Genomic DNA, 25,421 nt, shown 5'->3' on the forward strand with positions numbered 1-25,421 from the left:
ACCCCCACGCCCCACCCCGCTGCCACACCAGTGTCCCAGATAGCAAACGGCCCATTTGTTTCAGTGACGTCACTGAAGCACTCTCATCATCACTACACTCCCTCGCCTCCTCCTCCGAGGGAGAGCGAGGACACAGACAGAGGCACAGATTTAAGCAAGGGTAGGGTGAGCCGAGATATTATGAAAGGCAGACATTTGACTCGGCAAGAGAAAAGGCAGACTGGGAGGACAGAAAAAAAAAGGAGGGAAAAAAAGGGAAAATGAAAGACAGAAGGAAAATAGAAAAGTGCTGACTCAAGCACTGTGTCAAAGGGAGCCGGGGCAGGGAAGATGTTATTTGTGTGTATGTGTGTGTGTGAGGTCACCCTGACTCTAATAGGGGTCACTTGTGATAATCTGACAAGCTTGGACACACACACACACACACACACACACACACACACACACACACACACACACACACACACACACACAAAGTCACCGCACATGTGCTTCCTATCAGCTGCTGGTGTGGCAAACATAAAGATGATTAGTGTAGAGGCAGAGATTGCAGTGTATGAACAGTGTGTGTGTGTGTGTGTGTGAGTGTGTATGTGTGCGTGCGTGCGTCTCTGTGTGTGTGTGTGTGCGCTCACACTCAATACAGACTCCTGCTTGTCTTTGATACCAACACATCCTATCTATAAAGTAAAAACTCCAGGGTGACCCAGGATGAGCTGACAAACTCACCACACACCACACACTTCCTTTTGCTCCTTCGGGGAGATAAACAAGTTTTTCCAACTCCAGTAAATTGGCTGCATCTGTGTGATCAATAGGTGAAAGTAAAGTAAGTGTGTGTGTGTGTGTGTGTGTGTGTGTGTGTGTGTGGGGTGCCATCCTACTGGGCTCAGCAGGCTCAGTCATCCAGAAACTTGCAGGGTACAACCAGCTCAATAGAGATTCTCCCGGTCAGGGATGTCTGCATCTATTTTTGTTACTTTTTTTTGTCTTCATAGTGATTCAGGTTATTGATTTGAAACATCTGCTGGCACATTATTGATCTGATTTGTAATTAAACCCCTCCCTCCGAACAGTGATTGTCCAATCAAAGCTTAGCAGCCATAACGAGGCACGGCAGGTCTGTCAAGCTTTGGATTTCTCCACATGTTGACATTGTGTGCGTGAAGCTTTAGTAAGAGAAATATCTCTGTGTAAGCAAAGATGTGTAACTTGGGGGGGGGGGGTCAATTAAATAATGTTGTCTTTTACGTCACCACAAAAAAATAAACTTCAAGTTATTCCAGCGAAAAAATGGCTGATGTCTGCTTCCTGTTTGTGGTGAAGCCAAGTGTGGTCATATCTTTTATTAGACTCCCACACCTTGCTGCACATGTGGTGGAGGTCAGTGTCTGACGGTGTTTAGAGGTCAAACTATAGTACAGCTCCTAATGTTGCATGAAATGGCAAAAGCCCACGTCTCCCACCCCTGGAAGCGTCCGCCCATGCAGGGCATCATACTGAGTAGTCCTTCTCTTATTTTGTTGTTGTTTTTTTTCTGGTGTTGTGGTAACCTTGTTTTTACTGCATCTCGACTAATGTTTGCTCCCCGGTCGAACACTTATACTAAAAGGTATTGCCTGCGAGAAGTTCATTTTTTTGTTTTCCTCCTTCCACTCGCCTCTCTTCAAGTGCCAGGTTTAATTAGTGGAACTGTAATTAGCTCTGCTGCTGCTGCTGCTGCTGCTGCTGCTGCCGCTCGACACAATTGCACTGAAAACATTACAATTAGCTGTTTCACTGCATTTGATCGCCGGTTAAAAGTGATCCAGTGATATAAGTAAGTAATGGAATTCCTTGACAAAGACATGACTCGTCCCCAAGATCTTTGTCCTCATGAATAAATTACAAAATGTTTTATGAACAATGTGTATTTAAGATCCAGTTTTCCAGATTCAGTGGACAGCTGTCTTGTAAAAACAAACAACTGTTTGTGAGAAGTTTCATGCATAATGGCTCCTTATCAGGCACACCCCTAAGTGCTTAAGGTGATACATTATTTAGGAATGTGGTTTCCAATTTACTTCCAAACTTACTGGATTGGACAGGGACAAATATAGGGAAGTGATTGGAGGAGAAGCTAATTCTAAAAGTATTTGCCATTTGAAACTTTCCATTTATTGATATCCTCGTGTTTTTGCCCTCAACTTACAAAATTATAGTTTTATTTCCTGACCACTGGTTTTAATTACTTCAACTTTCTTTTTGAGATGTTAGGATTTATCCTTGTATTTGGTTTGGCTGATGACTCTACATACTCTACTGCAATACCCATGAGCCACAGCCACTGTTTCTATGGAGACAAAGCCAGACAGAGGCACGAAGCAGAGCTGTAGAAAATTCAGAACGCTTTGGAGTTGAAACTGGGAACCAAAGAGCTGCACCATAGTCACTGAATTCATCCCCAGATATTTGAAAGTGAACTGAATTATGATTGTGAATATTTTATCATGTTTCTACAAAGTGTAACACAATCTTTAGCTTCGGTTCTTTGATTAAATGTTTCCGACCGAAATGCTCCTTGGGAGTTGTTGACTTAGGTTTTTCACATGTGTAAACAGGTTTGTTCCTTTGACTTTTTAGCAGAAATCCAGCCCTCTTCTTTCACAGCTGATCTCCTTAAGTACTTCTATACAGTTTCATTCCCATTTAAGGTTTTAAAAGTTCTCCAACTACCGATAACCCACAATGACTGTACAGAAAATGATGACTTAATTTTAGACCCCTGAACGCCCTGAAATGACTCGTACTTTGCAACCCTTTTACTGTAAAGGACCAGAACTTAATTCTTTATCTCTGTCTTTCACAGTCGACCAAATTTCCCCACAACTGCTTCTGATTATTCTGCTGCTGGATGATGTCTCAGAGTCTCTGTACTACCTGACTCTTTGCACTCTTTCAGTTGTGTACAAGTAAACATGATGACCATGGTACTGTAGGGAGAAAACTGTACTAATACCACCTGTGTGTGTGTGTGTGTGTGTGTGTGTGTGTGTGTGTGTGTGTGTGTGTGTGTGTGTGTGTCAAACGATGACTCATGTTGCTTGGCTAGATCATTGACCTCGCAGGTACACTCATCCACCAGCAAGACACAACTGCTCCCCTGAGAGCAGGAGCCCACACACTATTAGCCTTGTCACCTTGTAGGCAAAGGCTCACACACTCTCTCTCTCCCTCACACACACACACACACTCACACTCACACTATGGTACTGCCAAAGCTGGATATACACTCGCAAACGTTTAAATGTAGACATATTTCTTTAATCCTATATTCTCAGCTCCCACCAAGTGTCTCTTTGACTCTGTTTCTTCCACACTCAGATTGGATTCAGGGGCTTAATGGCTGATTGCGTAAGAGGACGAGAAACACTACGTAAGAAAGAGGAAGAGGAGAGGGAGGAAGAAAAAAAAAAAGGGGGGGGGGGGATCCCAGGCAGGATTTAGGCTAGGCGGTTTGTGCGTTGTGTGCAGTTTGTGTGTGCACACGTGTCTGTACGTATCCACACGTCTGTTTCCTTGTGTGCGAGTCTGTGTGTTTCTCTGCTTGCATAAGAGCTGCTTTCATTCAACGCAGCCTGATCACGACTCATTCCTCTTGTGTGAGTCATCACCTTTCAGTGGATCTCAGTTTGCAGTCAGTTCTGACGATTTTGTGCATGTGTGCGTTTAAGAGAAAGTGGAATTCGAGCACAGCAGCCGAAAATAAATCCCCCCGTGGACTCCCTGAGCCCCCCGTTTGGAGATAACTAGACCTAATTGACCCTTATTTATTGCCTTGTAAATAGACCCTCCTCCTTGCTGTAGTGTCCTTGAGCAAGACAGTGAATCCCAAATACCTTACAGCTATTTGTGCAGACTGTGAAAGCTAACAGAGAATTTCACTGCCAGGATCAATAATTCATCTGCTGCTAGAAGACGTTGTTGTTCATAGGCTCTGTGTACACACTGGCAGGTCCAAAGAGGACTGAGCGGTAACTGTTTCAACTTCCCAGATATCATGTAACGTGACGTCAGTAAGCTCGTGTTTACCAACCAGGCTGGTCTGTGACTTTTTCTTTTTTTGATGTGCCAAAGGGAGGAGAGATGAAAAAGATCTGAAGTCAGTGAGCAGTGCTTTCTGTGGGCAGATTATGTGCTCCTGGTTAGGAGGCAGTTTAGATTTCAGCCTTGGTTTACCGCTCATTACCTCCTGTGGGTAGAAAAATAAAGAGTGAGTAATTAGGATTTTACTTTTGACAAATAAGGCAACTTCCTAGAGACGTCAGAATGTGTGATTTCAAGTCTCTTGTTGGATGGTTTAACAGTGTCTGAAACACCCGTCCTTCATTGGGTAGAAATGCAGAGGAGTAAGTTGGTGCAAAGATGTGAATAAATTTTGACGAGAAACTCACCGAAAATAGCACTATCTCAATATTTAAACAATGATTGCATCTCATCTTACTATAGCAGTGTTTCCGTCCACCTGTTTCTATACGTTTTCAATTCGCTCGTGAAAAGAAAACCCTCCAATTCCTTAAAGATTTGTGCTATATTTAGATGTAAACCAGGCTTATGATGGCAGATGTATCACAACACCTTTGTGTATTCAAACTAGTTAGCTAATACTGAGCATACCCCTCCTTAACTTCTTGGTTTCAGCTACTGGGTGATTCCGCTGTTGATAAACTGAATTTATCAAATATATCCATCACTGTTAGAAATCTTTTACCTTATGACAGTTTCTAGTATAAGTCTGCTCTAGAAGTGACAATTGCCTCAATAACTGATGACAACCCGTCACTTTAACTGGTCATGCTGTAATTAAAATGACAAACAAAATACTATTATTGTGATTTTTTTTTTTTTTGTCGTGAAATGCGATCATTTACATGACATGGCCAAAAGTATGTGGACACTCAAACAGGTATGTTGATACCTGAATAATACACTATATCTCATTCTAAAACCATGGGTGTTAATCTGCTGCCATAACAGTATTTTTGAATTATGGGCTGTTTTTTTTAAACATTTTTTAAAAACCTGAACACCCAGAGCTGGAGCCAAAGGGCCTTGGTAGAGTGAACCAGTAAAAATAGCCCTAGACCAAAAGTATATGGACAAGGCTCACCACACACATTTGGTCATCTTAGCCCTATTTTAGCCCTTCCTGTGTGTGCGAGAAAGAAGAAACATAAAGAAAAGTTGCAATGAAATGTACAGCCACGTGTCATTTTTTAATTAGACCTCGATATTCTGCAACAGTCTCACAGCCTTGGCTTATCCTCTACATAACCTGACTACACGATTCAAAAAAAAAAAAAAAAGAAAAAGCCTGCTTCAGGTCAGTCCTGAGGCCGTGGTGTTTGGTTACTACGGAAACAACCAACTTGTGCACCTCCTGAGAGAAAGACGTGGAAGGAGGGAGATGGAGAAACGGAGGCTAAGGGAGGGAGGATGAAGGCCGGGGATGGGTGAAAGCCGGATGCTGGTAGCTCTATGTATAGCTACGTTTCAGTGTTGAGGTTGAGAAAGGCAGGGCCAGGATCTAAATGAATCAATAATACATGAGGTTGTTCTCCGATATGCTTACATGAATTATTTGACAAGCCGAGCTGACCTGCTTCTACCCCCCCCCCCTTTATCTCTGTACATCTTCTCATTCTCTCATCTTTTCCCTCCTCTATACTTACACCTTTTCTCAAAATCTGAATCTCCTCTCAGAACAGCATCTTTTTCTTGGAACGTCTTCATTGAATAATCTAGTGCTCAGCGGGTTTCTGATTCCCCCTCTCTATCTCTCTCTCTGCGGCGAGTGTTTCTGCCCCTTTTATAGATTTTCTCCGTTTTAACTATATCCATGCGTTTTGTGTGGGTTCTTTCTGCCTCCGCCTTTGTGTTTGAGGCTGCGGGAGGAACTCAGGCTCTCGTCAGATGGACTTTTGATGAGGAAGAGAGCAGTCGGCACACGAGAGGAGGCAGAGAAAGGGAGCGTATGAAGTTTGTGCACTCTTTTTCTCGCTGTCTCTCCCTCTCTTTTCCTCTCTTTATCTGTGGCCATCTTGTCTAAGTTTCTCTGTCTTAACCTGGGTTCATTTTGACACGGTCGTCACGCAATTCTCAATTCCTGAAGCGTACATTTTTCCCCTTATCAACACAGCTTCTCATCTAACCCCATAATAAACCCCAACATGTGTCATATTTTCTGAGGACATTATATTCAGAGCAGAAATGATGCATTAATCTGTTGATTGGCAGAAAGTCTGCAGGAATGAATCAATTAATTGTCACTTATCAAGCAACAAGACAGATGTTTCCCATGGGGCCTCCATCTTAGTTTTAGTGTCATTAAATCAAAAGTTTTGACTTGATGATACGCTTTGATGAGAAGTCAGGGGATCACCAAGGTTCTCATAAATAATCCTGAGAGGATCGTGAAGGTCTGGACCAAGTTTCATGGAAATCCAACCAATCGTCAAAATATTTCAGTCCTGACCAAAGTGGTGGATTAGAGCCCATTGTTAGCATGGCATCACTGGTTCCAGCTCCATTATTGTCAGATGATTTGTAGATTGAATATTTTATATCTGAAGTCATCACCATGGGCTCGTGAACTTGTGACCTGCCTTCGACATTTTATAGACTAATAAATTAATCAAAAAATGGAAAGTAGATTAATTGAAAATGGAATGTAAAAGCAATAAGGTCCTGAACTTACTATATTTCCATTACTACCAAAGTTATAGTTGCGGTCCTACTTCCTGGAGGCTCACGCTCAGCTTTAACCTAACTGCACCCTAGCCCTTACTTCAACTTTAGTCCTAACTCTTAAGCATGACTCTAAAACTCTTAACCCCTAAAATGAATGGTTAACCTTTTGGGAAGTAAATTTCTGTCTACAGATTTAAAGCTGAATCCCCAACGGTATGACAGTGTGAACAAAGTTTGGTCTCTAGAGTGTTTAGCATACACACAAGAAGAGGACAACAACAAAATCAAATTCTTTATGCCTTTTTAAACAGTCCCAGAGCCCTTGGAAACGTGTCAGTGCAGCTGAATCCAACACACATGCCCGCAAGCATATTTGTGCTCGGAGACCCACACACACACACACACACACACACACACACACACACACACACACACACACACACACACACACACACATTCTTAGATGCTCCAACCAGCCAGTGAGGGTTGGTTCCCTGCCAGATTGGGAATTGGCAAACTGGCAAATCTCAGATCATTTTAAGTCAGCTGGACAGAGACAGCCTTAACGTTAAGATGCTTTTGGGAAGCCCGAGGCCTGAGTTCCCAAAACTGTGGACGATGGCCAAGACTATTTCCACTGCACTCTGTTATTCAGCGATGTGAGGAAGAGGAGATAGCAGAGACGTTCATAAGGGACAAAACGCAAGTTCAGGTCCCGTCTTTAGAGGCAGAGACCAGGTGAAGTGTCGAGTCTCATCAGTTCACAGTTTGTGTCATGGCTGTAGCCTCTCTCACAGTTTGATATTTTAGTTGCAGATGGATTGCTGAGAACATATCACAGTGATGGCACAGCCTTCATATAAACTGAATTTTTCAGTTGTAAAATGTTGTCATGACCATACAGTAACAGGAAAAGGTCACGGCTAATGCAAGACCAGGAGGTCAGAAATATTAGCTGGAGTGTGTGATGAAGTGAATAGTAGCAGCTGGAGAATTAGATTCAAGCTGCTGCTTAGCTTATTACATTTCAATCATATCAAACAACAATAAAACGAGATAAACAGTAAACTGTAATGTTGCAGTAAGTAAAACACAAAGTGAATAGCGGCTTACTTTGCCCAATAAAAGAAAGCTAACCTGTTTCATAACCTCTTTCATCGCTCAGCAAATACCATCTGTCAGAAGAACAGGTGCTATAAAGATGCTTCAAGATTATGAAGCATGTGCAGAAACACTGTTTAAACAAGGTTAACAAACAAACAATAAATCTGGCATTACATAATGAGCAGTTTCACTTTTCTGTTTTATCGCTAGCTCATGGTCGAGTTGGAGGATCGAGTCTGACACCTGTGTAGATGTGTTCTGCAGGTGCATATACATATTTAAAGTAGTTGGAGTCTTATTTTTCCACATTATTCACACAATACAGTTCTTCTAAGCCCAAGTCTTTTGATGTCCTTCAATTCTAAGGTAATGATAATAAAACCGGTTGCATGAACACTACTGAAACTACCATAGCTTGGTTTTGTTTTGTTCTCACACACCTGTCTGTGGCAGTCTGTGTAACCTTTTTGCAGTACTAGTTCGTAACGCTAGTTGCTTACTCAAATTTGAGTGCCCATCTCTGTAGACAGATGAAGACAGTTACTTGGAAATATGGAGCTACCAGCACCTGCTCAGGGACTGTAGTCCTCCCAGAGGTCTGAATATGCTCTGAAGCTCCGGCTCTAGCCAGAAAATTCTTGGCTTGAGAAAGTGAATAAGTAAAGCTCTCCGTATCATTAATATCTTAACGTTGGGGTGCTCTCAAACAAGGTAAAAAAGAAAAAAGAAGAGAATAAATCCTAAAGGAGCTGCTTAGTAAAAGAGAAAATAGAGGGTTTGTCTTGGGCAACTCCCAGTTGTGAGAGTATGAACATGTACACATGCGAGGAAAAGGTGGTGTTGGAAAAAGAGCAGACAAGCTGAGCAAACCTTGCCTGGAAAATAGGATGTAAAAAGCTTCCAGCACCTGCTTAGCGACTTCAGATTCGTCAAAATGAACAAGTAGCTAGTGTTTTAAGAGTTGGACGGGAAAGTAATGGAGGGATGAAGTTTCTTGTTACGTTACACAGCATCGGAAAAATGTTCAAATATAAACAGCGATGTCAGAAAGTCTGTAACTGATAGTGATGACATTTTTCATCACTATCTGGACTCTAAGTTTTAGTTTTAGATTGGATCTCATTAACATTTTCAAAGGGTTATTACATAATAATGTATAATATTGTGCTGCCAATCTTCTGCCTCTTCCCAAAGGTTAATTAATTTTTCTCTGACGGCTTCCTCTTGCCATTTGTCCTCCCTCTCCAGTTGTGTGCGAGCTACTCAGAAGGAGTCCTAATAAATGACTGGACAAAAAACAGCAGGAAAGAAAGTTAATTTTTAAACAAACAGATGGCCCCCCGTTTAGGGTGATGCAAGCGGTAGAGGTTAAACCACCTAAAGCAGCAGGGGGGGGCAGCAGTAAGACATGTGTTGCTGGTGTTTTAAGAGCTAGAAACTGAAGTCCCACCAACTGTGAGGTTTCTCTTTCTGTAGCTGACCTCTGACCTCACTGCAGGAAGGCGAACTGAAAACAAAACAACAAAAACAAAAGACAGTTTCTAAGAACATGAAATTATTATTTAATCATCACTGGGCCTTTAAACAACTGGTGAGATTAAACGTTTGAGGCACAGCAGAGATGTCTGTGTGCTGCATTTTAATAGAGACTTAACTTCATGTCAGAGATGAATCATATCAATCTTCCTTATTAGCTGCTGGCTAATGAGCACAAGCTATTACCATCTGTCAGACATTGAGCGTGTGTGTTTCTCTAGATCAACTTTACCTTCTCGGTTATCTTTCTAATAAGTGAAAAACACCTTTTGTTGATGGGATCAAGGAGGTTTTAGCCACCCTTGCTGGGTGGCTGCATCTCTGCAAATGTAGCACAGACATTCATGTTCCCCGGAGGATTTATCCTGCTGACTTTGATGTCCCCCTGACTTTGACTTCAGCGCCACCAGGAGGCCGAAGCGACTAATTAGCAAATATTAACATGCCAACTCTCTTATTATAAATGCAAAAACAACAGTATGTTAATGTTAGCATTTAGCTTAGAATACTATTGTGCCAAAATACGACATCACAGAGCCGTTAGCATGGCTGCTAACTCTTATCTCTCAACTGAACATGCATGTTTTCATCAGTGTTAAGCTTCACATTTAACACAGCTGCACACATTTACACCAGCTGTCACTGTGTTTTCTGTTGCCGCTGATAACGTCCACTGGAGAAATTTGGGGTGAAGTGTTTTGTTGTTCTGTCATTGCTCTTCTAGCACCCAGCTTTTTCCAGTCAGCCGGGATTCAAACAGGCAACCCCCACAAACAGATTTCAAGATCCAAAATAAAACTTTATTTTATAAGCTCTTTTATATTTCATTTCGGAGCCACTCTAATCAAAACTGCACATTGAATTTTCCTTCTTCTTTTTTTTCATCTCAGCGTTTCATCCAGTACCTGGCCTCCAGAAACACTCTGTTCAACCTGAACAACTTCCTGGATAAGGGAGCTCTGCAAGGTAAAGCACAAACACACTCATTCATGATTTACTCTTTAAAAGTCCTGTGAAGATGATTCACGGCATTTTGATTTGGTTTTAATTTGTCTGTAAGGACCCAGATGGGCAGGATTTGCCTCTAAGAACTGAGAAATGTTTCAGACTATGAAGAGAAAGTATTTAAAAGTCTTTGGTTGATTACTTGACTCGAATGCATCTGATGCAGCGCCAGTATACAGTATAATGTATATAAAACAAACAGACAGTTTATGTAACGAATGGTAGGAATCATCCGTAGCTGTCTCACATAGCACACTCTCCTTTCTCTCTCAGGTTACGACATGTCAACCTTCATCAGACGATACAGCCGTTACCTGAACGAGAAGGCCATGTCCTACAGACTGGTGGCTGTGGATTTCACCAAGATGAAGCGGGGGTAAGGGGGGTTCACACACACACACAGACACACACACACACACACAAAACAACAATCTTACTCATCATTTCACACTCATGTTGTTGCACACCAGGAGACGGTGTTTAGCTCTTGGTACTGGAGAACTGACAGTTTTGTTTTTTCTTTCTCTGCAAAACCTCTTATTTTGATGCCAACTAACATTTATTAGTATGGGTATCATGTAGAGATGTTCCAGACAACAGGTTTATTTTGTTTTATAACTTATTCATGAGGAGGATGGGCTTTGAAGATTTGAACTCGGTGTTATGCAAGTTGTTACAAATCTTTTTTTAATGTTGGCTAGTGGAGGCCATGTGTGAGAGGAAGTAAATGCACTTTGTATTTTAAAGGAAAAGTTTTGGGAAATTCACTTGCTTGCTGAAAGTAAGACGAGAAGAATCTCATACCTATTTGTTAAATATAAAGCCACAGCCAGCAGACGATTACCTTAGCTTAGTTTAGCTTAGCATAAAAACTAGCAGGGGGGAAATGCAAAAACCATTGCATTGAACTGTGGACTATTTCTTGTCATATTTAAATTACTTTTTGTCTATAGATTAAACAAACATGATATGAGGTGTGAATGTTAGAGATGGTAAAACCGTTTGACACTAGGAGGCTAACTGTCTTCCCCTGCCTCCAGCCTTTATGCTAAGATAAGCTAAACTAAACAGCCACTGGATGTAGATTTGTATTTACCACACAGGCATGAGAGTGGTATCAATCTTCTCATCTTCTCATCTACTTTCCTAAAATGTCAAACTATTCCTTTTAATGTCTGCCGCTGTCGGCCAAGCATGAGAGAAAAAATAAACGCACTTTGTGATATTTTAATGCATTTTCCAATGACAATATAGCCTCGCTGGGGACTTTTTGTATGATAGTGATGTTGGGTTCATAATTTCTTGAGGTTGTGTTCAGTTTCAGAAGGTCCAACTGTTGTGGACTGACATTGAATCCTTTGTTATGCTGATCCTACTGAGCAGAGTCTCCTTATTTATTGGAACTTTAAGTCTCAGTTGCCGTTTGTCATCCCAAGTAGCCGTAAAAAGGCTTTTGCATTATGGAAATGTTTTTTATGCAAAACATTAGTCTTTTTCTTACTTCCCATAGTTTCTCATAATTTCTTCATTCCTTTTCTTGTGTATTTCTTCATTTGCATTGAGATTTGCATAAGAATTTTTTGTCAACAAGGTGCCCGCTACTGATGTGTGTGTTTTTGTTTCCTGCGTTAGGATTGACGGTGTGATGCGCACCATGAACACAGAAAAGCTGATCAAGACGCTGCCCATCATTCAGAACCAGCTGGATGCTCTGCTGGATTTCCAGGTACTAAGTGTGTGTGTGTGTGTGTGTGTGTGTGTGTGTGTTGTGCGTAATGTGTGTGTCATTATGCATTCTTGTTGTCGAAGTTGTGGTTGATTCACTTTTCTATCAAAATGTTAATGGAAACAACAGATTGCAAAGTTTGAGTCTAAGAAGCATAGTATGGTGACAGATTTCATGCTTGTGTGTGTGTGTGTGTGTGTGTGCACGCGTGTGTGCACGTATGTGGGCACGTGTGTGTGCACAGAGGGGAGAAGGGTATTGGGTGGGGAGTTGCTGAAATTGGTGGGTGCATTGTGGTTTGTGCCCACGAGCTTCAAAGGGCGATGAAAATGGATGGTGAAGTTTCTCATAGGAGTGCATACTGTATGTGTGTGTACTTCTTGAGAGTCTGTCTGTGTGTGTTCGTGAGTGTGTGCATGTTTTCTTGCTTTTTTTTTTCTCCCCACCACCTAAACTAAATTGACAGTTGCGCGGTGTGCAGTGATGTGTTTGCTTCATGCCAACGGGGAGAGGTGCCGCTATTTGGAGAAAGATGTTTGGGGATATTTGAAAGAGATGTTTTCTTTTTTTTTTTTTTTCTGTGAAAAGCTTTGGAAAGGTGTGATAGAGATGTTTCCTTTACCGTCTTCGTTTCTCCCTGTTTCTTTTTCTTTTTCTGCCACTTTCTCTCTACCTCTCTCTACCTCTCTCTTCTCACCAGGCCAATCCTAATGAGCTGACCAACGGAGTGATCAACTCAGCCTTCATGCTGCTCTTCAAAGACTCCATAAGGCTGTTCGCTGCTTACAATGAAGGGGTCATCAACCTATTGGGTAACACACACATGAACACACAAACATACACACACACGCACACACACACTGCCAGTACAAATACAGCCTAAAGTGAGCCAGTTGATGCTCTCCCTCAAAGATGTGTCAGAAATGATGAGGTGTAAGTATAGCTTCAGTTTGTTTTGCAGTACACACACACACACACACACACACACACACAGACACACACACACACACACACACACACACACACACACATATACACTCTTCTGTAGCAGATATAAACCCAACAGGAACGCACACCAACATATGTGCTCACAGTCTGGTTGTCACGGCAGCAGTGGTAGGTTCTGACAAGCTGTCATGTAGCTGCTAAGTGTTCCTGTTTGTCTCTACTCAATCATGCACTGATTGTTCCTGCCTCCTTCCTTCCTTTTCCGTTTCCTTCTTAAATCTTTATTTATCCCTGTCCTCTTCCTTTCTGTGTCTGTAGAGAAATACTTTGACATGAAGAAGAACCAGTGTAAAGATGCTCTGGACATCTACAAGAAATTTCTTTACAGGATGACGAAGCTGTCAGAGTTCCTCAAAGTGGCCGAGGTATGTTCACACACAAATACACGAACGTACGCACACACATCTGGAAAAAGATTTTGACGGGTCGATTTTTACCTCGAGATGTTTTTTTGGAAGAGCAACTCCTGTTCAAATGTTCCTCTTATTTTCTTCCCCTTCTTGTCCTGATCACATCCCCTGACACGGATATATTTACTCACACATTCTCAAGCACAACTTGTAAGCGTGTATTTTCCACATAAAAACTCCATACAGCCATAATTTTGCTCCTTCAGCTACTGTACTCTGTGCAGGCTGGAGTACCTGACTTACCCTCACTGCCCCACATTTGCTGTACAGACACTTACACACAAGCGCGCACACACACACACACACACACACAGACACATATATATTTATATACACCCAAAATAACCTTAAGATGGAGGATGTGGTTAGGCGCTCCGTTAGCTCCCTCTCCCCCTGCTCCCCACACTCCTCCATCTAATCCTTTCTTCTCCCTCGCTCTTCCCTCTCCCCCCTGACAAAGATGGATACTCGTGCGGTTCTCTTTCGCCCTGTGCCCACAGATCATCCCTCTTTTATTTCCCTCCCTCCCTCCTTTGTTTCAGTGGATTTTGAAACAGCAGGAATCAATTCCTGCACAAGAAACTACAACAGCGGTTCATATTCTCTGCATTAATGTACATTCAAATAAATGGTCCCAATCAAACTTCTTTGTCTTTTATAATTAGGTTTTGAGGAGCTCCCTGGACAATTAAGTGTGTGTTTTTCTGTTTTTTTTTTTTTTTTTGAGAGAACTTAAAATAATGGTCCTCAATTATAAAAAACAAAACAGTCACATCCAGGGAATAAACTAATGAGTTTTTCTCCCACTCCTCGTCTCAAATGTGTCAACACCTTTTTTAAGCTTAACTCTGGAATCTAAACTTATACCATCAACTGGATGAGCCTCTCTAATACAGAACTTTTTAGTAAAAAAAAAAAATCACATGTAATAAAACGTGTATTAAATCCATAAACTGACAACTTTCTCAGTAGGTTTCGCATCATGTTGTCACAGTGGTGCAGCTAAACAGGCTGGAAACTTGTGGTCTTTAACTTTTAGCCACCCACTGTTCTGCCCACAGGATGCCAGCACAATGTCGAACTTCCTCAGACATGTAATATGTGTATTGATAGATTAGACTCTTGTCTTGACAGGCGTCGTGGTCATTGTCCCAAAAAAAAAAAAAAAAACCCCTGTTGCGAAAAATAATCCAGATACAATACACGGCGGAGTATGTAATGGGGCCTTGCCATGCAAAAATTGAATAAATCCAAATTTATATCAAAGGTGTAACGATCAAAAATAGTCTGTTTGTTATGATTCAGATGGACCGCCTGTAAAATGGACAGAAGTTTTGAATTTTTTTCCACTTATTTATGAAAAAGGCACATTTCATCCTCCATAGATCCAGAATAAAAACCGACCATGAAACATCAATCAACTCTTAAATTGATTAGATTTAACTTATTGTTAAAGAAACCTTCGCATATGTTTCAAAATATTGTTATTGACAGTTAATTGAGACGTGAAGCCAAGGTTACAGAGCCAACATGCTCAGTATCAGCTCCTGAAACTGATGTGGCTAAATGAAATTGAGCCATCTTTAATTTTACTATTTACATCTATTCTTTCTTTATTGTGACATGTGAAAACATGTTCAGTGAAAAAGGCCTATTGTCTTAACTCTGGTCTGTGTCAACATTGCTTTTAAGTTTTCTCCCTGTGTCCTTAACTACGTATTTGTTCCTCTGTGCTTCAAGTTTAATTGTTAAAATCAAAGACTTTGACCTGGATTCACATGAGCTCTCACTTTAACATACAAAAAAGGTTTTAGCTTATAATTGTGACATTATATATGAGCCCCTCATGAATATTTACAAAGCTAAAAAGCAGGGAGCTCTTATCAACTGTTATGACATTAAAGGTTTGTGTAACGCTTGTTAAGAAAGAAAACCAAAGTCAAGTTAATGATTATGAAAAAGACGAGGCCTCAATGTTCTTTTATCTGTGTCTGACAAAGTCAACTTGTTCCCACAAATGTGATCTGTCTTAAGTTATGAGTCAGTTTGGAGATGATGATCTTGATGTAGCCGTCCTCTTTATATAAATGTGTTTAATGTTGTCATGTCATCGCTCATGAGTCGTTCATGCCCGCTCTCTCCCTCATTGGTCAGACATATTTATCACTGTACAGTCATCATCGTCATTCACTGTCGGGATTGGTCGGCTCATCGGCCAATCCAGATGTGGAGAACTTTTTCTTGTTTATTTCTGTTGTCGTTTATGTTGACACTGCCACTGCATGAAGTAATGATTCCCCTGTTTTTTTCTTTTCTTTCTCATCTGTTTTTTTGTTTGTTTGTTTGTTTTTTAAATGCCCCCTGCCCTTCTCTTTTATTTTATTTCTTCTCCATTTTACCCCACCTTCCTTTCTCCCCTTTTTTATTTTGTTGATTTGTTTGTTTTGGATGACAGCAAGTTGGAATAGATCAGGGTGACATCCCAGATCTCTCACAGGTCAGTGTACATCTCACCTCACTCTCTCTCTCTCTCTCTCTCTCTCTCTTTCCAGCTAATCTTTTCTCACTTTCCCTACAACAAGTACATGTGGTTCACTTCTCCTTCTCTGCTTTCACACCTTATTTCACCCTTAACATATACCTGTAACCCCCCCCCTTTCCTCCTTTCACCAATTGTTCGCTCATTCTCTCCCCTTCACTCTCCACCCACTCGTTTTTACTTGAAAGAACCATCTCGTCTAACCTGATCTTACTCTTTAAATCTAGGCAGCTCTTCTCTGGTTTGATTGATTTTTTTTTTTTTTTTCTGTCCTCCTTTCTCTTTCACTTCTAAACGCCCCGTTATAGATCGAACAACAGGCTGATGTGTGTTAAGTCGGCCCGGTTAAACACTCCGCCACCGGCAGGCCCGACGCAGGTTTCATCACGTGGATTTAAAAAGCCTTGAGCAACTGCGGATAATGAGCTTAGACCTTGAATCTACAATAAAATGAAAAAATAATGATAATTGCAACAACAAAAGACTTGAAAACAAGAAGGCAACACTACAAGGGAATAAACTACATAATTTCTGTTTCTAATCGTCAAGGATAAAGTTGCCTTTTTACCTAGTTGTGAATTCAGAGGAATTGCTTGAAGCATGGTTTTTATCCTCCTAATGGTTTGTGGGACGGCCTCAGAGAGACTCCTGGCGTACATGAAGATACACATCAGGCCGAAAAACATTGATACTTAAAATAATGATGAGTGGGTTTACAGTTTACTTAACCACCGCTACTTTTTTTTTTTTTTTTTTCAAATTTGGCGACTTTTGATGCTTTTTCTGTCTCGAGATCCCTCACACACAGCTGTATGGTTTCACGGTGGTCGTTAACATCATGTGGGTCGACTGTGTTGTAGTAAAACTGCTCAGTTCCCTCGCAGTCGTTAAATTAAATAGACGTTTTTCTCTTCTCCCTCCTCTGTCGCAGAAAACAAAAGGATCATACATTGTAGGTGGTGGGTTGCATACTGTACTGCTTCCCCCCTCCAACCTGCTTAACCCCCCCTCCTCCCCCCTCCCCACACACCCTGCATGAACATCACACTTGGTCACGTATGTGTGTGTGTGTGTGTGTGTGTGTGTGTAACCATACACACTAACACCTTATACACTGACAGGCATGCTTCTTTTTTCGCTGTTGTCAGTGTGGAGCGATATGGTGTCGACTCAGTCCAATACGTGTGTGCCGGCCTCAGGTGGCTTGCTTGTAGCACTCACACACACACACACACACACACACACACACACACACACAGAGAGAGAGCTCTGGCACGACAAGCAAAAGGGCATGAAACCTCATGAATAGAAAATGAGGCTTCACCCCTCCGCCCCTCTGTCTTCATCTGCATGAAAGAATCCCTGCACCGGCTTTGGACTCACTCATTTAAATTCCATCCCCTCCGTAGTTGTTTATTTCATATTTGTCATGCACGACATCGTTGCCTCAACATGCATGGTGGAGGTGCTTTAATAGCGACTGACCCGAGCATTACCATGTAATCATTGTTACAAAAACAAACAAAAAAAAAAACATGAGGAAACATGAGAAAGGAAAAAGGGGGGGGGGGGGTCTCTCTCGCTCTCACTCTCTTTTCTTAATTTTCTATTTCTCTGACGACTTCTTTTCTACGTCTGTCTGCCTTCCAAAGTTAGCACTTACACTAAATATCTTTATATGAGAGGTGCGGCCGTCGGTAGATGAGGAGACACAGACGCTGAGTGTGTGTGTGTGTGTGTGTGTGTTTGTGTGCGTCAGAGCTAATATTGACCAGGTCTTCTTTTCACCTATTCAGACCCACTGACAGTTAAATGGGGGTCTCTTTCTCTCATGCAAGTCGCTGTTTCTTTAACAACCAGGCAACAGTTTGGCAAGAACCCACCGTCTAGCCGGCCACAAAGGGCTCCGAAGCCAAAACACTCCCAAATGTGTGTGTGTGTCTGTGTCTGTGTCTGTGTCTGCAGCGCTACTGACAGCACACTTTGCATTCTTGTGGACGGAGAAGACAGACATGACGTTGTCATATTTTCACAGTGGAAGCATTTCCTCTCACTCTCTCCTCAGCCTAGAAGAGAGCAGAGCTATGTCTTCTTCTTCTTCTTTTTTTTCTTTTTTTCCTGAGTGTTAAGTTGTAGATGTGCGTAATAATGCAGCTGTCTGGCTCGCTTTCGCCCTCTTGTTTCCCCCGGTTTTTTGAGCATTAATGAGGCTCCTAACAAGCACAGAAGACATCGTGTTGTGCAATGTGAACAATTGGAGCTCAACTCGCATTTGCAGCTGAATTGTTGTTTTCTGTAGTAGCGTAGCAACAATCCCCAAGTAACCTGCTCGATAACTTGTTCTCCGGAACGTTTGAGCTCAGATTTAATGCTACTTCCTTATGTCATCCTCCGACAAAGCACAATTCAGAGACTCTTGGCCTCACTCGTTTTTTTTTTGTTGTTTTTTTCTGGTGAAGTAATTAAGAAAAGGTATAGTAGAGTATAATCTCCATCTCCCAAGTGGAATTAATGTGTAGAGATTGAGTAAAAACCACAGCGGAGACGTGCGGACAGGTCGGAGGTACAGAGTGCACCCTGGCACTCATTGTGTAAAGATGACGGGACCTCTCGGTGCGATGGGGGGACACTGCAGTATAAGCAACACAAAGAGGCAAAAAAAAACACGCAGCAAATGGGGAAGCTGAATGGAAAGAATGAAAGAAACCACAGAAATGATCGCCCTCTGCTCATGTGGAGCCGGGAGAAGAAACGGCGCGACCTCTCCCTCCGTACTCCACCTTTTTCCTCGCTCTTTGTTTTTCAAACCTCCTCCTTTGTTCTCTCTCTCTCTCTCTCTCTCTCTCCCTCTCTCTCTCTCTCTCTGTCTCTCCCTCTCTGTCTCTCTCTCTCCTTTCGAGTCTCCTGCTAACAGTGCGAGTGTTTGCTGCATGTTGCCATGGCTATTCTTGGAACCTGATGCACTCTTGTTACCTTCCTGTGAGACCAACTAACTCTGGGTGCTGTGTTTGTGTGAGAGTGCGTGTGAGTGTGTGGGTGCATATGAGAGAGAGAGATGGAAAGAGAGAGCGATTATCCAGAAAGTTGAGATGATTACTGATATTTTTTATTTCTTTTTTAATTCTCTCTTTTCCCTTTCCTCATACTCGTTTCCCTCTCAGGCCCCCAGCAGCCTCCTGGAGGCTTTAGAGCAGCACCTTGCCTCTCTGGAGGGCAAGAAGACCAAGGAGCTGAATGCAGACACCAGGTTAGACGTCTTAATTGCCTGTCAGTTACATCAGGTTTCCTTGAAAGACATGACACCCAAAACACAGCTGAAAAACTTTCCAAACACACCCACGCACAAAGCAGATTTTCAAAGCAGATTTCAAAAGCCTCAGAATCAGTTCCTTTGAGAAAATATATAAAACTTTGTTCTCAAGATTGTCCCCTCTGCTCCCTGTCTGCTGTGCTCCAGAGCGTCCACCTTGTCCAGCGCCGTCTCGTCTCTCTCCTCCACCGGCATGTCCTTCAGCCGCATGGACGAGAAGGAGAAGCAGCAGGCCCTGGAGGAGGAGCAGGCCAGACTGCAGGCTCTCAAGGTAACGGATTTTAAACGGGATCACCTCTGAACGACGGGGTCAGACTGTAGCAGCAGCAGGGCTAATGGTTACTGCCGTCTACCTCCCCCTCCCTTTTTACCCTCGTTCAAGCAGCTCTCAGGTGCTACAGCAGTTCTGCAGTACGTCCTTCATACTTACACTACAGATACTCCATATGGAAAAGATGATCTGATTAGATTTGGAGCACCTTTCTACATAAATCTGCATATTAATGAGAGGAGCGCTGATTTCCCAGAAATTACTGTTGTAGATTTGGGTGTATAGCTGAGCAGAGAGGCACTAGTTCCTCCCCGAGACCTGTAAACAACCTTAAATGTGTAAATTGGTGCGCTGCCACTTTAACATGTGTTTTTCTTTAACCAGATATCGATCGGGCGTTAATGCCAGATGTAAATGGGGCATTTAAAACCACATTCAGTGTAGTAATTTCTTCCACCACCACATAGTTTATCCTTGTCTTGCATTTTATCTTTCCATGTCTGTGTAAATATTCATGCTGTTTGTCTTTTTTTTTTGTTTGCACTGTGTGTTCAGAGGGAACCAAGGTCAAATTTCTTGTTTGTGTCAAGCCAGTAAAAAGGCTTCTGGTGTTAATTCTAGCTTATGTTTTATAACGGTTCATCTGTGAAGCATCTTGTAGTTATTTTTGTATTCACCCTGAATATATAATTTTAGTTTATTTCCTGTCATTTTACTGTAGCTTTGTATTATATAGGAATGCTGTAGGGAAACAGACTGGACACACAAAATTCAGATTTTTGGGCGTACTGCAAACACATCCACAACATTAGACATGGTAGCTATAAAACCCCTCCATGAACCTGTTACATAATTAAAAGCTTCTCGGGAGGAGAAGGTATGGAAGAGTGGGAAAATGTCTGAGAATAATTTACTGCAGATTTTTTTTTAATAGATACCGAAACAGGAGATGTGCAGAAGCAACTTTTGAGGTCTGAGCGTGTGCAAAAGAGGAATTTGATCTTCTGAACTGAAGTGAATCACATTGCAAAAAAAAAAAAAATCAGCTCAAAATGACAAGTGTAACTGCAGTCATTGCCCTAGATTTAAGACGGCGCTGTGACTGTGCTCGCAGAGAGAGAACAAACTGCAAAAGCTGCAGCAGCCACAGAATATTTGAACTCTGAGAAATGGCACAAATAGTTAATATATATATATATAAATATATATATATATATATCAGGCTTGACTGTGTTGTTGCTGATAGATTGCCCAGCAACTTTGCTGTTTGTTGAGTTCTGAACTCCAGTTGAGGATAAAGGCCAAGATTCTCAGTGGTGAGCCCAGCAATAGAAAAGTCAAGTGTAAAATGTGTTGACATTTCTTGCTCCAGCCTTGGGAGTCCTGCCTTACAGCAAACTGTAATTGAGTAAGAGCAGTGAAGCTACAAAACAGGCACACAGCGGCTCAGTGTGTGTCTGCGTGCGCGCACGTGTGTGTGTGTTTGTGTGCATGTTAAGCATGCTTACATCCTGACAGGGAAGATACAGTATGTGTCTAGTAGTGTTGCCAGTATCTCAGTGAGTGTTGTTGATCGGTGTGTGTATACGACGCGTGTGTATATCCTGGCGGATTAAGTGCAGTGTGTGCTTGCCAGTGTGTCTCAGTGTGTTTGTTTGTGCGCACGGCTGATTGGATTTTAGCCGTGCCCTTGGTTGCCCTGTTTCTGCCAAGGTCCACTGATTACCTTTTGGGTTTTAGTTAGAGAGGAGAGGGAAGATAAAGTGCAGGTGAGAACATAACAGAGTAAGAAACGCAGCGAGAGAGCCGGGGGTCAGCAGGGGTCGTCCAAAATACTCTAGTCCAGCTGTCTGCGCGCTCTGGTGTCCATATGGACTCGACGCACGCATACGCACACATACAAAAACACTTACACACACAGCTACTGTCCAGCTGGGGTCTTAGCCCAAACAATAACAGCAGTTCCCATTTGTTCCTCGCTGCACTGTCAGAATACAGATGAAGACTCTGGACTCTGAGGCTGCTACAGCAGGAGAGCCTGTTTATTAATTTGCTCCAAATTCCTTTAGAGGTAGAAAAGGTTGTAAAGGGAATTGGATCATTTCCATACCTTAATGTTTGATTTCTGAGGTGAGTTAAAGCACCTGGGCGACCTACGTGTAAATAAAATGGGCAGCAGCATTTCCATTCCCACTGTGGCCATCCATACTTAAAATCTACACCTCAGTTGTACTGTAAATTGCTTTCCTTGTCCAGCAAACAGTACATGTTGTGATTTAAAAAAACAAACAAACAAACAAACAAACAAAAAAAGGGTTATTTCCCAGTACATGCTCTCACAGGATAAGACACAAATGTATTGATCCCTGCGGTGAAATTAGGTCATTGCAGCAGCAAAAGTAATAAGATCCAGTGGGAAATATAGACAGATGGAATATAAGCAGTGTAAGACGTACAGAATATGAAACAATACAAGCAACAACAATGAAATAAAATCAATCCATAAGGCAATATAATTTAATGTAGTCACTTATGGGATAACTCAGAAACAGTGCTGGCAGGCTGAATATGTTATCTAAACTGCACAGAGGAACAGTGTGCAACACTTATACTGCATATAATGCCTTTTATTTAGCTTTAAAAAACCCACTGTTGTTTCAACCAACGTTAAAACTTGTTGCCATATAAGAATCATTTGAAAACACAGAGTGGTAGCAAGTTGTTGAGAGTCGGATTTCCCTGCTGTTACCAGCATGCGTCAAACTGACCCCGAAGCAAAACCTTCAAATTCATGCAAGAAATGAAAGTCTGGAGGAGGCAGGGAGAGATTTTTTTTTTTTTTCTTTTTCTTTTAAATGTGCAGAAACACCTTCAAAGCGCTGGAGTGTTGATCTCAGATCAGCAAGTAAAACAACCTCTGGTAGTTTCACAGTGTTAACAGGAAGTGTTTCTGACCTGAGACCAGTCTGAGACTTGAAAGGTGAAACTTGAAAAGGTCTGGTTTGGTTGTTGTGCAAACATCAGCAGTATCTTTACACTATTACATCAGTGAATCAACTGAAAAACAAAGCAAAATTCAAAACCTGCCGGTGTTCTGTTTTTGACTTTATTTCAGTTTAGCTTTATTTATTCTTTTGTTGCTGTTTGTTTTTGGCTGGACTTTGCTGATGTTCGTGTATCTGTCACCGGAGAGAACAATAGTCTGCATTTCAGCTGCACCTGGGTCTCAGCACAGCACAGTCACTTACTGTTGGAGATGGGGTTGAGGGTTTTTCAGCATGGCAACAAAAACTCGCACTGTTGGGTGAGGTTTTTTTTTTTTTTTTTTTTGTCACAGAAAGCCAATATAATTGGTCGGTTTTAAAGTACTTGAAACTAATAGTCTGTCATTATATTGTGTGTGCTGAATCTCGCACCACCAGGCAAAACTTTGGCAGGAGAAACCAAGCAATAAACTGAGTTTGGATATTCAGTTGGATGCAGGCCTGGCTTTAAGTCTCAAATCTAAAGCCAAAAACTAACTGAGTGTCACCAAAGCGCACACATTTAAACTTCTGCTTTATGTTTTCACTCGTAATGACTCAACATTGGGCATTTTAGACATTAAATGCTTCACAGGTCTCTCTGAACAAGGAAGTTACAGCTGGTGTCAAATAAGCGGCAGAAATGCTGGAGAAATATTATAACATTTCATGTTGGGTGTTGTTCTCTCTGTGAGAGTTACGTGCACGTATCTCTGTGCCCACCTGTGTATGTTTGTGAGAGAAAATATGCTCGTCATTTTCCAGGATTTGAGTTTACTGGAAACAAACTCTTATTCATTTCCAGAGGGAAATTACTGTTTAACCATCGTCTTCCTGATCACATTGTGCTTTTTTTTTCTGTCTCTGTCTCTGTGTGTGTGTGTGTGTGTGTGTGTGTGTGTGTGTGTGTGTGTGTGTGTGTGTGTGTGTGTGTGTCTGTCTTCCAGGACCAGCGCCTGAAGGAGATCAGCATGCAGACTCCGCCCTCTGCCTCCCCCAGCAGCCAGTCGATAGGCCTCGCCAACAACAACCACATCACACAAACCCCAGAGTTGTTCAGCTCCACGCTGTCTGCCAACAGGTGCTCTCTCTCTCTCTCACAGACACACACAAACACACACGCACACACACACACACACACACAGAGGAAGACACACATGAACATACCAGTTTCCCTCTGCATACATCAAGATGTTCATTAATTAAAAAGCGCAGTGTGGCTACAAGTTTTTTTAAAAAGCAGGAAATGTAACCAACTTCAAGCATAAGTCCAAAAACAACGGTGGAGTGATCCTGCTAACATAATAACGTCTGACATAATTTACATTTACATATCCTGCACTGTCCTGCTGCAATAAATACTCATGAGAGCCTTAAACTTGAAAATAGAAAACGCACCATTTCCTCCTGTCTGGATAATGTTTAATGCTAAAATCTGCAGGACCCACCTGTGTATGATGTTATTCATCTTACCTATTTAAAAATCAAAATATACATTGGTGACTGATTTTTAAACGCTCACATCTTCAGTCGGGCTGCGAGCCACAGACGAGACAGGGAAGTCAGAAGGCAGCGAGAAGTGGACAAACACAATGTTGGTTCTGTTTTATCAAGTTTTATCCTTTAAGTAATTTTTGAGATATTGAACAGCTATTTCAGAGTCCTCTCTGCTCCTCTGCCGTGGCTTCAGAGACCCAGACATGATAAATGTTTTGGAAGTTAACTGTTCCCATATAAAGTGATATTCACAGTAAATATTTGTAAAGTCAGTGGCACTTAAAAAGGGCTCGATGGACCTCAACAGAGCGGATCCCTGTACACCTCCCTGACTGACTGCAGCCGTAACACAGTCACAGGTAGACTATTCATTTTTGATAATCAGAACAGATTTAATACTCAACATGCGCACGCTGTAGCTCGCTCTGAATTTACTGCTCCTAACTGTTTTATTGCTCCGTTGGAATTTTTACAGCCCTTCAGAGAGACAGAGAGGATTAATCTTTATCTGTGACAAATGAACATTTTTAGTGGTGGCTTTAGCTATTTATGCGCGATTGATTAAATATTAATGCTCCGTCTTCATCTGTCTTTCTATATCCCTCCATTCTTTCTTTTTTATCTCTCACTGACGTATTTTCCTCTCCATCACCTCTCACATCTCCCTGTGCTTCATTTTCCTCTCCTCTCACCACCTCTGTCTCTCTTCTTTCTCATTATCCCTCTTTCCTTCCCTCTCTTTCCTCCTCTTTTGCTCCTCAGTGTGCCCAATCTGAACAGTGACCTGTTTGATCTTCAGCCGGCCTTCATCCCCGCTGTGCAGAGCACTCCTTCGATCTCCACCGCCAACAGTGCCTGGGGAGGTACGCTACCCACACACACACACACGCACACACACGAACACACATAGAAAAATCTGCGGTGCATTTGCACATATATGAAGGCACCAGCAGAGCTGCAGACATGCAAATACGACAAACACCCACCACCTACACATATACAAATGAATTTATTTCAGAAATATTCCCCCTGGCCAGTCATCCACCTGTCTCCCCATCCGTCTGTCAGACCATTCATTTATCTTTTGATGAAAACCATCCATCCCACCCACCATCATTCTCCCCCCCGTTTCTTCAGAAACTAATGTTGCATGACGAGCCAGCGCCTTGTGCAGACACACAGTCAAACAAGTTTCGGGTGCAGGTGTCTTCGCTCTAAACACTCAGTGTTTTGTAATAATAAATCCTGTAACCATGTGTTCAC

The 25,421-nt window shown here is 42.0% G+C and overlaps 1 protein-coding gene across 1 annotated transcript in view; it reads left to right on the forward strand.

Annotated features, from left to right (window-relative positions):
* Nucleotides 1-25,421, forward strand: part of LOC111661732 (phosphatidylinositol-binding clathrin assembly protein) — a 78,227-nt gene that overhangs the window by 28,334 nt on the left and 24,472 nt on the right. Inside the window, exons 3-12 of the mRNA XM_023415389.2 lie at nt 10,260-10,335; nt 10,648-10,750; nt 12,007-12,100; nt 12,801-12,912; nt 13,367-13,473; nt 15,974-16,015; nt 19,219-19,304; nt 19,515-19,638; nt 23,609-23,742; nt 24,921-25,021. Coding sequence (XP_023271157.1) covers nt 10,260-10,335; nt 10,648-10,750; nt 12,007-12,100; nt 12,801-12,912; nt 13,367-13,473; nt 15,974-16,015; nt 19,219-19,304; nt 19,515-19,638; nt 23,609-23,742; nt 24,921-25,021 — 979 coding nt within the window. The remainder of the gene's footprint in view (nt 1-10,259; nt 10,336-10,647; nt 10,751-12,006; nt 12,101-12,800; nt 12,913-13,366; nt 13,474-15,973; nt 16,016-19,218; nt 19,305-19,514; nt 19,639-23,608; nt 23,743-24,920; nt 25,022-25,421) is intronic.

Source organism: Seriola lalandi, unplaced genomic scaffold (genome assembly GCF_002814215.2).
Source record: "Seriola lalandi dorsalis isolate HSWRI2012SDOR001 ecotype SW California unplaced genomic scaffold, Sedor1 jcf7180002054549, whole genome shotgun sequence".
Lineage (NCBI taxonomy): Eukaryota > Metazoa > Chordata > Actinopteri > Carangiformes > Carangidae > Seriola > Seriola lalandi.